Source organism: Herpailurus yagouaroundi, unplaced genomic scaffold (genome assembly GCF_014898765.1).
Source record: "Herpailurus yagouaroundi ecotype Mexico unplaced genomic scaffold, PumYag 28, whole genome shotgun sequence".
NCBI lineage: Eukaryota > Metazoa > Chordata > Mammalia > Carnivora > Felidae > Herpailurus > Herpailurus yagouaroundi.
In genome coordinates this window covers 11053702-11069902 of record NW_024412376.1, presented here as the reverse complement: position 1 = coordinate 11069902, position 16201 = coordinate 11053702, and the positions used below count along the sequence as shown (strand labels likewise).

Below are 16201 nucleotides of genomic sequence, written 5' to 3'. Positions count from 1 at the left end.
CTGGGTGGCTCAGTTGGTTGAGTCTGACTTCAGCTCAGGTCATGATCTCCTGGTTTGTGAGTTTGAGCCTCGCATCAGGCTTTCTGCTGTCAGCGCAGACCCCACTTAGGCTCCTCTGTTCCATTCTCTTCCCCCCCACCCCCCGCTCACTTTGAAAAATGAATCAACATTTAAAAAAATACAGGCAGCGTATATAGGTACTAAATGTATTTTATGCTAGCTGCCTAATTCTCCTTAAAACCATTCTAAATTTTTTGAGCACTAGTCATACTTACCCAGGTGCCCACAGATTATGGGTCATATTTTTCTCATTGGCTTCTATTATAAGGTCACAGTTGCTTCCTGTTGGAAAAATATTTGGTCTTTAACAAAAATGCACTTGTGCAGCAAATCTTTTAAAACTACAAAGTTAATGGAAAAATTATAACCTTTTCAGTTGAATAGTGGTAAAACTACATAATTCCATTACAGAAAAGAGCTTGAACATACAGAATCTTCAGGAAATGACTTATAGATAGCCAAGCATTTCAACCAACTTATGGTTTACCATTTAGAAAAATTTTTAAAGATATTCTTTAATTTTTTTTAATATTTTATTTTATTTTAGAGAGAGGGAGACAAAGAATCTGAAGCAGGCTCCAGGCTCCGAGCTGTCAGCACAGAGCCTGATGTGGGGCTTGAACCCACAAGCTGTGAGATCATGGTCTGAGCTGAAGTCAGGTGCTTAACCCACTGAACCACCCAGGTGCCCCACTGTTTAAAAATTTTTTAAATGGGGAGAAAATCTCAGGGTTTTTTTGTTTTGTTTTGTTTTTCTGCCTTTCCTTTTAAAATTAGTATCTGACTAAAATCTCTTTAACTTCATCCATGTTTCATGACCTGTCATAATGGAATAATGAAACGTTAGCCTTTCTGTATTTCCACTGTCTAATTCAAGACCATCTGATTTATGGACCCACAAGGTATCAGCACTTAGCTCATTGAGTCCTCCTGTACTTTTAGTACCTTTTAATTGCATCTATCTCCAGGTAGATTGTTCTGTAAATTATGAAATTATCAGAGTCTCTAAAGTGGACTGGTGCTATACCTGAATCCAGTACCTTCAAGATAATTACTTCCCATACTAATAAAACATATTATTTGGGCAAGAATAACAAAAGTACTAGAATAATTCAATTTACTTTTCTTTCATCCTATTAACATAGGAACTTCATTGAGACTTCTTGCTCCTTTTTGTTTTTAATTTTCTATTTTGACTAATTTCAGTCTTTAAGAAAAGTTCAAAAATAATAAAAGATTTCCTTTATAACCTCTCCCCCAGATTCTAACATTTTAACTTCTGTTTCTTTCTTTTCCTTTCTCTTTACTTCTCTCTCCAAACACACAAACGTTTTTTTCTTGAACCATTTGTTGGTAATTTGCAGTTTACCCCTAAATACTTCAGGTTCCCCCCCCTAAAATCACAAAACATTCCTCATTATCAAAATTAGGAAATTAACATTGCAGCAATACTATGATATAATCAGCAGTTTTTGTTCAGTTTGCATTAGTGTCCTAATGCATTTATAACAAAGGGCAATTACCAATCATTGTTGCATTCCACTGTCATTCATTACTCTTTAGTCTATTCTAATCTGGAGCAGTTGCTCAGCCTTTGCCTTTCATGACACTGTTGTTGAATTATTTTGTAGAATATTCTTCAGTTTGCATTTGAGTTATGTTCTTAATCACCTCATTTTATAGGTCAACCGTCCAAACAATAGTGTGTCGTTCTCTTGGCTGTAATTTAGATGGCTTAGCTTGCACAAACAGCTTTATTTTATTTTAATCATTTTAAAAATTACTTTCACTCTGATTACAAAACCATCTATATATTTCATAAGTGAGCTAGCCAAGGTAAGTATTATTAACAGTTATATGTATATTTTTCGATACATATACAGAAAATAGGTGCATATATTAAAAATATATTTGTAAACATGTACATACAACTATATATTCATTTTTTTACAAATTGAATTTTGCTCTATATATACAAAAATGCTGTTCTATTTAATTGCTACCTTTTCTTTCCGGTGGGTGCCTGGTATTTGTTTATGGATATTCTATAGTGTGTTTAACCAGTCTCAATTAATGAGTGTTTAGTTTGTAAAAAGAACATCATTGCTTGATAGAGTAATTATAGTATGTACTTAATGATGACATTGTAGGATCAAAGGGTGAATATTGCTAGGTCGTGCAGAGAGAATCTGAAATGGTTTTATTTCTGCACTTCTGGCATTTGTTATAATGGCTCTTCTGGCTATGCTGAGGCCTTACCAAGCTATTGTAATGCTCAATTATAGGCAGATATTTCTGTCAATGCAAATACTCTCTCCTTTCCAATTAGTTCTCTCAACTTCCAAGTAATTTTGGGTTGTAGTCATTATAACTGTTGACTGAAGGATATGAGATTTTTCCCTCCCCAAGAGAGGCAACTATGATAATTTAGAGAGCTTCTCATTACTGGAAGTACAGGCAATTTATTTAAGAATTTATAAATGAAAGAGTGCTGCTCCCTGGCCTTTAGAGCTCCACTCACACATCCTGGTTCTGTGCTGTCTAGCAACAGTCAACAAACTGCCCAGACTAGGGGCCCAGTGACCATTAATTCAGGAGTTTTGCTACCAATGGGGTCAAACAAGTTTTGGTGGACTAGCTTGGAAGCCCAGAACCCAGATAGAATTTCAATTAGGAAAGTTAACTTTTTAGTTGACCCCAGATGGAAGATGCCTACATTAAAAGACACTAGCTTAGTAAAGCAAATGTCATTTCTAAGGTAAGCTATACCTAGAATATTCAGTTTGACTTACACTGAGTTCCCAACACTGAGTTCACATTGGAAATAGTTGGAGATCCTTTAAAAAACACCATTGCTTACCCACTGGAGATTTGGACTTGGTTAGTCTTAATGGAGCTGGGACGCAATTAGGTGGGTAATGAGGGTTCAGAATCGCTGATTTAGAAGATATTTGAAAAACGTGTTTCCCCAGAATAGGTTAGGAGCCCATTATAATGTGTAGCACACCTGGAAAAAACTAATATTGGCTAAATAAAATAATGAAAAGGCTTAGCTAAGTATAGGAACCTATTTTTAAATGGTTGAGGTGAATCTTGGGTTTTTTGTTTCGTTTTGTTTTTAACTCTTTTGAAGATGGCAAAATTATAGGACTAAACTGGAGTTGTATTAAACTATGTCCTGATGAAAGTAGGGAAGTAGCTTCTGTAGTAAGGATCAGTAAACGTTTCCTCTTTGGACCCAGTAGTAAATATTCTAGACTTTGTGAGCCACATCTCTGTAGCTTTATTCTTCTTCATTTTGTGTTTTCGACTCTTTAAAAATGTAGAAGTCATTTCTTAGCTTGTGTGCTGTCCAAAGACAGGGCTGGATCTGACCTACAGGCCATGTCTTGCAACCCCTAACCGAAGCATTTGTCACTCGATTTTCCCATGAAGCAGTTTTGCTGGGGATGAAGTTATCTAACTGTTTTTTATATTTTTGTTTTGTCTTAGTTAACTCATCTGCTTACACTATTTACATGGGAAAGGATAAATATGAAAGTAAGTTTTCAAAAGCATTTGATTTTGAAATTTCCAACAGGTAAGTGTCAATTGCCCCCTCCCCTCACCCCACATGGTTGGTTGGATATGAGTTTTCAACTAACTACTACTAGTTAGGCCCATTAACTCCAGTGGGTTTCCTTTCCTAGAATTTAGTTACATCAAATAACATTAGAGCCTCTTGGACCATTTGTTGCTGATTAGAAAGTTAACTTTATTAAGAGTTTTTGTGGTATCATTTGATTTAGGGTGATATGAATCAGGTTAACCTATGCTAGTTTATGTCAAGTAAAAATAATCTGTGACTTGGTTGAAAAGCTCATTTTCTGTACATTTTTACCACATTTAGGAATAGAGGAAACATATCTGTTATGTTTTTTGAGGCCGAAGATGGCTCTTTTTGAGTCATGAAAAGTTAACGGTTTTTTCAGACTTTATTGACCACTCTCCTCAAAATGAAATACATTATTCCATTTTGCATACATTTATGTAACTAAAACAAAAATTTACAAAAAATACCCATACTCTTCGCTGTGCCCTCTTGTTTTGTTTTTAAAAAGCTAGTCTCAACCTGCTTAATTAATTTTTTTACCCACTAATGAATTTGAACTAAAGCTTAAAAGGAAAAACCGTTTAAGGGGATGGCCTTTTGACTGCACGAGTGAAGAGGGAGAAGTTTAGCTTTCTTGCTCTAGAGCATTGAGTTGACAGCACTGGGCTGAGGGAGAAAACATCTGCAACAAGGGAGCTTGGAGAAATGACAGAATTACACTTCTTCACGCTTGGAGAAGATACAATCGCTCTTCTCACAGGGCTAGTGTAATTTCCTAGAAAAGACAGCCCTGAAGTCTGGCCCATCTGGGTTAAAATCCCAGCTCTTAATAAAGTAGCTATAGTTACTTAACCTCTTTGAACCTCACATTGCTGAAATGGAAGAAGAGGATCATGGGACAGTATCTGCCTTGCAGGGTCGTGAAGGTGAAACCAAAGAGCCTGGATAAAGTGCCTGGCCCAGGGTGGGCACTCAGTAATGGCAGCTGTCACCACTGGAGGTTCTTTAGCTCTTTTTCCCCCCTACAACCATCAGTGTCTGTTCTAGGTGCAGTTTGAAACTGACAACAGTTTAAACTTGATTCTTTAAAAGAGACAAGAATAACATTCTTCAGTATGGGACATTTGACATTAATGAAATAAGTAAGGCCAAAAATTAAAAGATGTCAAAAAACAGTAATGTTATGTATAACTATGATATGTGTAAATATATAACTGTATAATTAATGCATATATATGGTTAACATACAATATAACAAACATATATGTATGCATAACATAAAAAATAATAAACGTGTATAAAACATGTATAAAATATATAATGTGATATATGTAATAGCTATGGAAATCTTATTTTTAAATTTTTTTTGTTTAATTTTGAGAGAGAGAGTGTGAGTGGGGAGTGGCAGAGAGAGAGAGGGGGGGATAGAGGATCCAAAGTGGGCTCCACGCTGACAGCAGCAAGCCCAGTGTGGGGCTCAAACTCACAAACTGTGAAATCACGACCTGAACCAAAGTCAGACCTTCAATCAACGGAGCCACCCAGGCACCCCGATATTTAAATATATATAGTTCTTAATCAGATCTATATAAATGGTTTAGAACTGTGTGGTAATACTGGTTACCATAAGGCAGAATCAGAATAAGCAAGCCTATTACATCCTAGCCAAGAGAAAAAAACCAGCAGAATAAAATAACTAATTTTTAAACAGTTTTTCCTTATAATGAATTCATGACATTGTCTCTAGTCTGACTTAATGGAGGCACCCAGTCTGCAGTATACTTGTTTTTATATTTCTCTTAGTAACTCCTACATCATCAGAGGCAACTTGTATTTTTTTCGTAGCCCCGTCCTGATGAATGTAGCTGAGCAGGGATGCTATCTCCTTGTATTACCTCGAGCAAGGAGGCTGTTTATAACCAGCCATGGTTGTCTGCAGTAGATACGGATCCACACCTAACCAGATCTACCTTTCTTTCTACCATATCAAGGATGCTAACCCAAGACTTAGGTTACTGAGAAGCACCTAAAGGAGAGCTGCTACGTATGGTTGCCTGGGTTTTGCACCGTGTAACTCTGGGCGGGGGACTTGATACATTTCTTACAGTGAAGGACTGCCTTGATACTGGCTCACACTGCTGGGCTGCTAGTGTTACTGACCTAAGGCAGCTGTGCCAGTGACATTCCCACCAGGTCTCTTTTTTCCTTCCATTTTAGTTCAGTGTTTGCTAGAGCTTATCTGTGTGGACCCATACGCCAGCCTGTCTGAGCATCCAAAGAGGAAAATGGAATCTCTGTTTTCATAGTATTAAAGGTGGAGAGGCACATGCAAAAACAAGTATTCGATCATTTTGCTCTGCACCTAGAAACTGCTCTCAAAAATAAAGTCTAATTTAGGGGTGCTTCTGTGTGGCTCAGTTGGTTGAGCAGCAGACTCTTGATTTTGACTCAGGTCATGATCTCACGGTTCATGAGTCCGAGCCCCACATCGGACTCTGCGCTGAGCATGGAGCCTGCTTAAGATTCTCTCTCCCTCTCCCTCCCCCTCCCTGCTCACTCACGCACTCTCAAAAAGAAAGAGTAAAATAAAAAATGTCTATTTTAAAAAGTATAGGTGAAATGAAGCAATATGAATAAGTGCTGTAGAAGTAGAGGAAGGGGCAGCATAAATGTGATTAGGGAGAGCCAAGGAGGAGCAGGTTAGGTTGGGCTTGACGTAGAATCCTTTAAATGTCTGTTGTAGGAATTTATATCTACAGATATAAATCTAAATATAGAATTTATGTCTGCAGATGTAAATTTAGATTCTTTCTAGAGTCCACTTGAGTTTTGCTGTCATTTAAATGTATGTAGAGGGGTGCCTGGGTTGCTGTGTCGGTTAAGAGTCCGACTTTGGCTCAGGTGGTTATCTCACTGTTCATGGGTTCAAGCCCAACTTCAGGCTTCATGCTGACAATGCAGAGCCTGCTTCGTATCCCCCGTCTCCCCTCTCTCTCTGCCCCTCCCCCACTCTGTCTCTCTTAAAATAAATTTTAAAAAAGTAATAAAATGTGTGTGGGAAAAAAAAAAACCCAGGAGCCCTTGGAGTCATTTGGAGGTGCCAGCTTTCCTAGATTGCTTTGTAAAAAAGAGATTACATTTTTAAAGCACCCTGTTCCCTAGTGCTCCTAGCACATCATACTTATTCCTGATAGCCTTGATGACTTCAGCCTAAGGGCTGGATGGAACATCAGTGCATTTTTAATTGAATAATTTACTTTCTTTCACTAAAAAGCTTTCAGATGTTTTCCTTTTATTAGCCAGCAGGTGTCACCAGGAGGCCAAACATTGCCTGACTGAGGAAAAGAGGTTTTTATATTTCCCTTTCCTTTTTTTGATTACTTGTTGGCTATTGGCTCAGCTTCCCATGTAAGCTAATACAAAGCCCTTCAGAAAATGTATGGTGTCTGCAGTTTTTAAAAAAATTTTTTTAGCATTTGTTTATTTCTGAGAGACAGAGAATGTGAGCAGGGGAGGGGCAGAGAGGGAGACACAGAATGGAAAGCAGGCTCCCGGCTCTGAGCTGTCAGCACAGAGCCCAACGTGGGGCTCGAACTCACAAACCGCGAGATCATGACGACCTTAGCTGAAGTCAGTGGCTTAACTGACTGAGCCACCCAGGCGCCCCTAGTGTCTGCAGTTTCTAAGATTATCCAAGATTTATCATCCTTTTACTTTTCTGGAAAATGAATACCCCATTCAAGTTAGATAGATTATACTTTCTTGGGTACATTTTAAGTCATCACATCAATCATTTTGTTTACCTTATAATTTTTAACTTTGTATCTAATACTTTAACGCTTTTGTATTAGACACAATTCATTTCTAATTATTAGCATGGCTATTCGTGTGTATGGGTCTTACCTTTCTGTAGTGATATATGTTATTAGTCTTAAAAATACAGAAGTATACATTTTGAACTAATAATTTACCTTTTAAAAATATAAATATGCTTTAAGGAAATAATCGGGAATATGAACATATTTATTTTAAAAATAGTTACTGAAGCATTTGTAAGTAAAACAGCCCAGGGGTACGTGGGTAGCTCAGTCAGTTAAGCGTCTGACTTTTGACTTAAGCTCAGGTCATGATCTCCCAGTTTGTGGGTTTGAGCCCCACGTCAGGCTCTGCATTGACAGTGCAGAGCCTGCTTGGGATTCTCTCTCTCTTCCTTGTTCTCTGCCCCTCCCCTGCTTGCTCTCTCTCTCTCAAAATAAATAAATAAAGTTTAAAAAAAAACAAAACGTGAACAATAGAGAAGTTTATTCATATGGTAGAATTAAGTAGTCATTGTTTCCAAAGACCTTTTTACTTTTTAATTTTACTTTTATCTAAGAAATACATAGCTTAAGAATTCAAATAGTAACAGAATATGTATCATAATAATATTTTCCATCCTGTCCTTGTTTTGTCCTGCAGAGACCGTTACTTTTAACTTAATAGCTATTTCTTCTATTTTATTTTTATTTTCATATGTGACAGAATTTTAGGTGATTTCTATTTCCTTTTTTATACTTCTGGTGGTGGTTTTATTTTCTAATTTTCTACTATTTTATAATTAAGAGGTCTCTTTTAAGAAGTAAAACACAGTTCACTGATGAACAAAACCATTTTGACAAATAAGTTTATTACAGTGAATCAATTTCCCAAGACCTCATCTAACCTCTCAGCTGCTCTAATTTGAAGTTTAACTAACTTTTAATAGATATATCTTTGGGGGTGCCTGGGTGGCTCAGTCGGTTAAGTGTCTGACTCTTGGTTTCGGCTCGGGTCATGATCTCACAGTTTGTGAGATCGAGCCCCGCATCAGGCTCCATGCTGACACTGCGGAGCCTGCTTGGCACTCTCTCTCTCTCCCTGTCTGCTCCTCCCCCCTAAAATAAATACAATTTAAAAAATTAGAAATATCTTGAACTTTCTTTTAAGTATTATAAAAATTATATCAATTATGACAACTCTAAAAGCTATTTTTACAAATTTTTTTTTCTCTATTTTCAGGCATCAAAGCCTCTCTCAACTACTCTTTTCTCCATTAAGGGAGAGAAACAGTTGTGGGAAGGATTGGTATAAACTCTGGCATATTTTCATTTGACAGGTTTTTTTTTTTAACCTTTTCTTTGTTTTCTTGTTTCTCACTCTAGACGAAGATCTAATAAAGTATGGCTGGCCTGAAGATATTTGGTAAGTAACAATTTCGATTCTGCTTTCTATGCATTATATACTTTCTCAGATTTGGCCAACCACCTCACTTTTATGATGAAAACTGAAACTCCTACTTTGTGTTTTGTTCATGTTCGGTGGTAAGTAGCTGACTGCCAGCTCCCTTCATTTCTAATCGCTGTGTCAACTGGGGATGATGTCTCAGCAACCCTGAGGTTGGAGGCCGGACCTCAGAAGCTTTCTTTTACCTCATGATGTGTCTTCTCAGAGTGGTTTCGTGAGACTGCCACACTCACGTGCTCAGACCACTCTTCTCGAGGAGATGGATGAAGGCTTCACAAGAAGTGGTGAGGGAAATAGAAGCTTCCATGTGGATGGAATAGATAGGGCATCTGACCAGGTCCAGCTTTATAGAAAACACAGGCTGGGTACCCTTTGTCTTCTCAACTCCCTCATGAGGTTAGCCCTGTCTCGATCCAGGCTCTACCCCTTCTTTCTAAAATATTTTCTGGAAATTTAAAAAATAATAATCATGCTTTTTTTGCCTTCTGAGATAATTTAATTTGCTCCTCACAAAACCCAGCCCAAAAAGCAATGACAGAACAAACCAAAAACTCACTTTAGTTTTATTCTTTTCTTTTTCTAACTGCCTTAGAATGCCACGTGGGAGTTTCTGCCACTCAGACCTGGAACCTTTTAGGAGGACCTGGACTCCCGTTACTTTGATGTAACACTCTCGGACTCAGTTTGCTGAGTCCTGGTGCCTAATTCTACACCTAGAGTGGGGTTTGGTCTCCACAACTCCACAAACACCCCTCTACCAAATGCTGTCCCTGAAGATAAGCACATGGATCCTGTTTGCTTTAATGATAGTAATAATGAACACTGTCATTAGTTATTGAATACCTAACTGGATGCAAAGTATTGGCAGGTGTTTACCTTATTGATATACTCAATTTCACAGTGCCCTGTAAAATAATTATTAGTACTGTGCCCATTTTTCAGATGAGGACACTAAGGCTAAAAGAAACTGAACAGATCTGCTGTGGTTGTTGCTGGCCCCCCAGCCGGCTCTAGTTCTGAATCACCAATTTTGTTCTTCCCTTAGGCTACTGCTCTTTGTCTGAGGGTGACTTCCTTCCTTCCTCAGGCCATTGCTGCAACTCTCTCCGGACCTCTTTTCTCCAAGTGTGGGCCCGAATCCTTCATTTAATTCCCTACAGAGACAGAGTTTAGGTTGTCACTTTTTAGGAGAGTTGCTTTTCAATGAAGTGGACAGCATTGGACATTTATTAGGAAAACTATTACACAGAGACTAACTTAAAAAGCAGGAAATGCTTTCCTGTCTGCCATCTCTAACATCCACACTCCAGGAACCAAGAGGCATGACAAACCTGAGGAATTTTAAAGTCTTTTTTTTTATCTGCCCCCTGTCCCAGCACAGGCCCATCTGCTGAGCTCAGGTAACAAGTGTCATCAAGGGAGACACCGCTTGGTACCCCCTTCACTTCAGGTGTTCAGTTTGCACTGCTGAGGGCTTCTGGATTGAGTGCTGCTTCCCTTCCTAGAACCCTAGACCATAAGCCTCACGAGGACAGCGATCACTTGTTTTGTTCAGTCCCATATCCCGTTACCTAGCATAGGACCTGGCACCTGGTGCATGTTCAAAAAGTATTTGTTGACTTCCTAATTAACTAACTCTTTGCCTGTGTAGAAATGATCTCTGCTGGACATTTCTTCACAGTAACTGCATTCTGGTGTCTCCATTTTGAGCACCTGTCACCAGGCTGGATTATTCCAGTTGTTCTTAAAACCCAGAGATCTCCAGATCCTGTCAAGGGAGATTAGAGCTACTGCATCTGTTACGTGGCTGCATCTGTTATGTAGTTATCTGCTGTGAAGTTTTAACATGTCAGGTTTGAAGCATAAACACCTGCATGGAAAAGGTTACATATCCAGATGTACCACAAAAGTCAATTTGCCACAGCCTTTTACCTGATTTTTTTTTTTTTTTTAACTTAAGTAAGTGGAAGAGAAATTTCCAATTTACAGCCTACGCCCTGTGTATTCTCAGTTGGGTTTTTGATTTCGTTATGGTTGACTATCTCCTGGAATGCTACGTAACCAAACTGGTGTCTACAGATACCCATTTTGACACCCTGAAATTCATGACTCTTGCTGGAAGTGATTGACTTTTACTTTGAGAAGCTATTCGAGGTCTGCTGTGAGGTAGAATAGCCAGCCCTAAATTTCAAGACTGTTGTGTCAATCCTGGAAACATTCCTGGGCATGCTAAGAATGATTCAGTTGATCGATATTCCCCAGGGCACATTTCAACCTGGTTCACTCTGAGGTAAACCTTAGAACTTCACCTGCGTGGATATCAGCATCTGAGTTTATACCAGAAAACACCTTTAAGGAAAGGATTTCCCAGGACTAAATGAGAATGGAACTGAATTTATCTTTAAGCAAAAGAAGATAGAAATAGTGTGTGTTTACTGCCTCCAAACCCCCAAAGAATAGTATCTCCAGGGACCCCACTTTCAGGAGTTCAATGGCCCAGCTTCTGAGGCTCTGTGTCCGCATCCCCAGGTCATTGGTGCTCATTTACTGAACTTTTTAGTCTCTGCATTCAGTAAAGAAAACAGTGATTAAGTAGGGAGAGGACGATAACAAGGACCAGAAGGAACTAGGGAACGATACTGCGCATAATTTAAACTTTTCAGAGTAAACATTTTGGGAGGTTTGGAAAGGTTTTTTTTAAGGAACCTCCCCAAGATAGTTTGTTTAGAGAGCTGGCTTTTTTGATTTACAGTGCAACCAAAGCCCCACACTTCCACACATTCCCCCTGCCCTTGTAGCAATATACCTCCCAGCCTGGAGTTGCTCTGTGCATCAGCAGTGATATTCCTGTGTGTGTTTTAGGATTTCGATTACTTATGTATGACTCCATCAGATAGACATTGAATTATTTATGTATTTCTTTGGACAAAATTCCATGTCAGACCTTTAAGAAAAATCAGGATACAATTGATTTACTATGGGTATGTAGGAAAGAGTTGTTATAAATAGAGAATTAGCTTAAGACAAGTCAGAATGGGGCAAGTTACTTTTCAACTGAACTTGCTTCCTAAGATCCTGAAAGAGGATAATTAGATACATAATTTCTGGATTTGCAAAAACACATTTTTTTTCAGTGGAAAAGGCCAAGCTAAAGATGGTAATCAGTAGGAATCTCTTATAGGGAATATAAATTTTATATGAGAAAAATAAATCAATGTCCAATTCTGGTTACCAGTAATGGATAATAATAAAACCTAGAGGGGGCACCTGGGTGGCTCAGTCTGTTAAACATGGGACTCCAGCTCAGGTCATGATCTCACGGTCTGTGAGTTTGAGCCCCACATTGGGCTTTGTGCTGGCAGCTCAGAGCCTGGAGCCTGCTTTGGATTCTGTGTCTCCCTCTCTCTCTGTCCCTCCCCTGCTCACACTCTGTCTCTCTAAAATGAATACATGTTAAAAAAAAAAAAAAAAAAAAACACAACAAAAAAAACCTAGAGGTATCACAGACTGCCAAAAATGTGTAGTATTTTTCTGTATCCATGGTGACTAGCAAAATGCTTAACTTCCTTAAGAGGGCATTAGAAACAGCATAATCTTTTTTTTTTTTTTTAATTTTTTTTTTTAACGTTTATTTATTTTTGAGACAGAGAGAGACAGAGCATGAACGGGGGAGGGGCAGAGAGAGAGGGAAACACAGAACCCGAAACAGGCTTCAGGCTCTGAGCCATCAGCACAGAGCCTGACGCGGGGCTTGAACTCACGAACCGCAAGATTCATGACCTGAGCCGAAGTCGGACGCTTAACCGACTGAGCCACCCAGGCGCCCCAGAAACACCATAATCTTAACATTTGTATAGAATCATGCTGTCCACGTCTTACAGTAGGCATGAGTGTGTGACCATTTTCACTTCTAAAAACACATTAATGCTAATGTCTAGAGAAATATATAATGGAGTGTAGTGGTGCCTCCTTAGGGTTTTACTGAGCACTCTTCAGTCTGGAAAGGTGAGGAGTAAGGAAGAGATTACTAATGCTATCAGAATCCCAAAGTGACCATCATGTGTTACCGTTGTTTGTTGTGACAATTCTGGGGCATCTCTGGAAGCTGGAAAGAGGGAATGTCAACTTTATTTGGTAAATATCTCCAAATGTTAGACTAGGGTGTAAAAGGAATTAAGTTTAGAAAGATTTCTTTCAATTGGTGGATGATAGAGGCTTAATGAAAGGTAAATTTAGGACATTGGGATTTTTTTAGGACTGTATCATAAAGGGCAATCCCCGTGCTTTCCCAGAAAACATATTAGTGCCATTGTCAGATACAAGGAGGGATGAATTGTTGGTCTGACCCATTTTATGGCTCGTCCAACTCTGTACTTCTCTTTGGATTGTTTTTGAACTTAGGACATCCCAAACCATTCCTCTCATCTTTTTTCCCAAACTGGTGCCTTCTCCACCTGTAAAATATTTTCCTCTATAGTCCTGCCGGTCTCCCAGGCTTGCAACACCATGGATCTTGATGACTTCTTTCATTCCCTTCTCTCCTCACCTGAAATTCCTTTCCCTGTGTTTTCTCTACGACCTGTGTTTTAGTCAGATACCCTCTGAGTCTCAGTTCATCAGTGAAGTTTGTGATCACTGATCGCTCTTTCTCACTTGAAACAAAATTGCCCTTTGCAAGGCATTTCCATTTACTGTCTCTAGTATTCAGCTTGGCACTTAGTCTCATGCAGCTGCAGAACTTGCCCTGTTTACCTTACCTCTCCCAGTTGACAGTGAGCCCTTTGGAGGCAGTGATGGTGTTTTTACTCCCCATGGTGCTTGACATGTGGTAAGCACTGAGTTAATACTTTTTGGATTGGAATGCTTTAAATGCAAGGGGCCTGAGGAGATGGTTGTCTTGTACCTCTTGCTAAAAGTAGTTTTCATTCTTTGTAGGTTTCACGTGGACAAACTCTCTTCGGCTCATGTATACCTTCGATTACATAAGGTAACTGGATTTAAACATGGACTCATGCTTTTTCTTTAGTGATGAGCATCCTCTCTTGTCCTCTGTCCTTTTTTTTTTTTTTTTTTGGCAGTTAAATTGCTTAAAATAATAAATATGTGCAAAAGATAAAAAAAGGTAGCAAATGAAGAGCTGTCCTACCCCTGACCCAGAAAATGACTAAGGGAAATTCTGGTGACTTTGAAACTTGAAAGGGGACATAGTGTACGTACCTTAGCTAGAACCACTGCCCTAATTATCCTGCAACTTTAGTTATGTTGTTCGTCACCTCTGCTCTCTCTCCCTTTCATTTCAGTTGACAGTTCTGGACCTTCTGTCTTCTCCAGTGGAGATCACATGTGGTTCCTTTTTCTCACACTCATGTGATTGTCCTGCCTCACCAAGGATAGATGTTCCCAGTTATCAGGGGCTTCTTTGGGACTTTTAACACAGCATTATAATAGTAAAGGAAAAAGATGCAATGTTTCCTAGTAACATAAGACCACTATTATTTCTAATGCCTTAACATTTGTATGTTTTATACAGTTGAATCATAGGGTATACATACTTGGTATGTATATTGCCTTTTTTTTTTTTTTTTTTTTTAATGTCCTATTTTGGAATGCTTTTAGATTTACAGAGAAGTTGCAGAAATAGTCTATACTACATGGGGTTTCCATATACCCCATGCCTGGCTTCCCCCATTGTTAACGTCTTAACATGACCATGGCAGATTTGTCAGAACCAAGAAAGCAACATTGGTATGTTACTGTTCACTAAGCTCCGGGCTCTATTTTGATTTCACCAGTTTTTCCGTTAATGTCCTTTTTCTGTTCCAGGATCCAGTCTAGTGTCCCATGTTGTGTTTAGTTGTCACGTGTGCCTAGTCTCTGGTCTGTGACAGTTCATGCTCTGAAAGTGTGAGATTTTTCCCTGTTTTTCATGAGCATGGCAACTTGAGAAGTACTGGTCAGGTTTTTTTACAGAAGGCCCCTCAATTTGAGTTTATCCGATGTTTTTCTCATGACTGGAGTTACAGGTTTGGGAGGAAGAATAGCACAGGAGTGGAGTGCCCTCCTCATCACATCATGTCAGGGGCACGTGCATTAGTAGAATTTATCACCAGTGATGCTAACCTTCATCTCCTGGCCAGGCCAGTGTTTGCCAGGTTTCCTCCCCTCTCCCATACTCTGTTATTTGGACACAGATCACCGAGTCCAACCCGTACTCACAGGGGAGGGGATGGAATTAAGCTTCACTTCTTGGAGTGGGGAGTATCTACATAAACTTAGAAGGAAGATTCTATCTCTTCTCCCCTACATATTTAATACAGCAGTGTACGTGTATCAGTATGGACTCATACATTTATTTTATACTTCGGGTTATAATCGGTTCTATGTTATTTAGTTGCTGAAGTTGTTCCAGCTTTGGTTGAGCTCTTTCAGCTTGGCTCCTGTGTTGCTTTGATATGCTCCCGTCCTTTTGGTTTTTGAGCACTTCCTTTCTGACACTCTAAGATGGTGTGGGCTCTTCTTGTATTTTCCCTGCCCCAGTCCTAGAATCGGGCCTTTCTCCAAGGAACCCTGATTCCTTTCACTGGGGAATTGTATTTAGGAGCCAAGATCTGGACTTGGTGTACTCACTGCTCCTAGAGTGTCATTGCTTCTAGGCCCTCTCAGCAGAAAGAGCTAGGAAGTACATGTATGTATATTAACCCACGTTAGTAATTCATGTGTTGGATTGTTTCTCTATCTGTATCTATGTTAAGCATGAGCTCAAACTGATGTCTGTGATGAATCTGTTATTATAGAGGCCATTCTAGTCTTTTCTCTTTGCTTCTCTATTAATTCCTTCTCACAGTGAGAAGCCTGGTTCCCACCATCTACCATCTATTTGCTTTTTGACTCCCACTATATGTGGAAATGGTTTCAGATGTGTTAAGCTTTATCCCCATACGAAACAACTTTATCAACTAAAGTATGCTGTTTGTGTGCAATTATTTTTGTCTTTTTGCCTTACAGTTTCCAGTTGAAATGCTGTTTTCCAAAGTTATTTGTAAGCTGCTTTTTTTTTTTTACCCCATGCCTTTCAGTGATGTCATGCCATGCACTCCAATTCTTTTGTCTCCATTTATATTCCATCCTGTTGATTGTATTATTACAACAATTTTTAATTCCCCTAGCTGATTGTATTACTCTTTAATGTGACAGTTTTGAAAACTTTTTCATGTTACTGTATTATTTTCATATTTATTGTTTTGACTGGCTGCTTTGAGTTGATATGCCACAGTTACCTGGCTCCCC

At 39.0% G+C, this 16201-nt stretch overlaps 1 protein-coding gene across 3 annotated transcripts in view; it reads left to right on the top strand.

The window, feature by feature from the left end:
- The window catches only part of CCDC25 (coiled-coil domain containing 25), a 41880-nt gene that overhangs the window by 1742 nt on the left and 23937 nt on the right, over positions 1 to 16201 (top strand). Inside the window, exons 2-4 of one of the 3 annotated variants that reach the window (XM_040464346.1) lie at positions 3553 to 3600; positions 8833 to 8872; positions 13850 to 13901. In XM_040464346.1, the coding sequence (XP_040320280.1) occupies positions 3553 to 3600; positions 8833 to 8872; positions 13850 to 13901 (140 nt within the window). Of the gene's footprint in view, positions 1 to 3552; positions 3641 to 8832; positions 8873 to 13849; positions 13902 to 16201 lie in introns of those variants that run through there. The other 2 variants (XM_040464419.1, XM_040464497.1) reach the window with 2 other exon arrangements.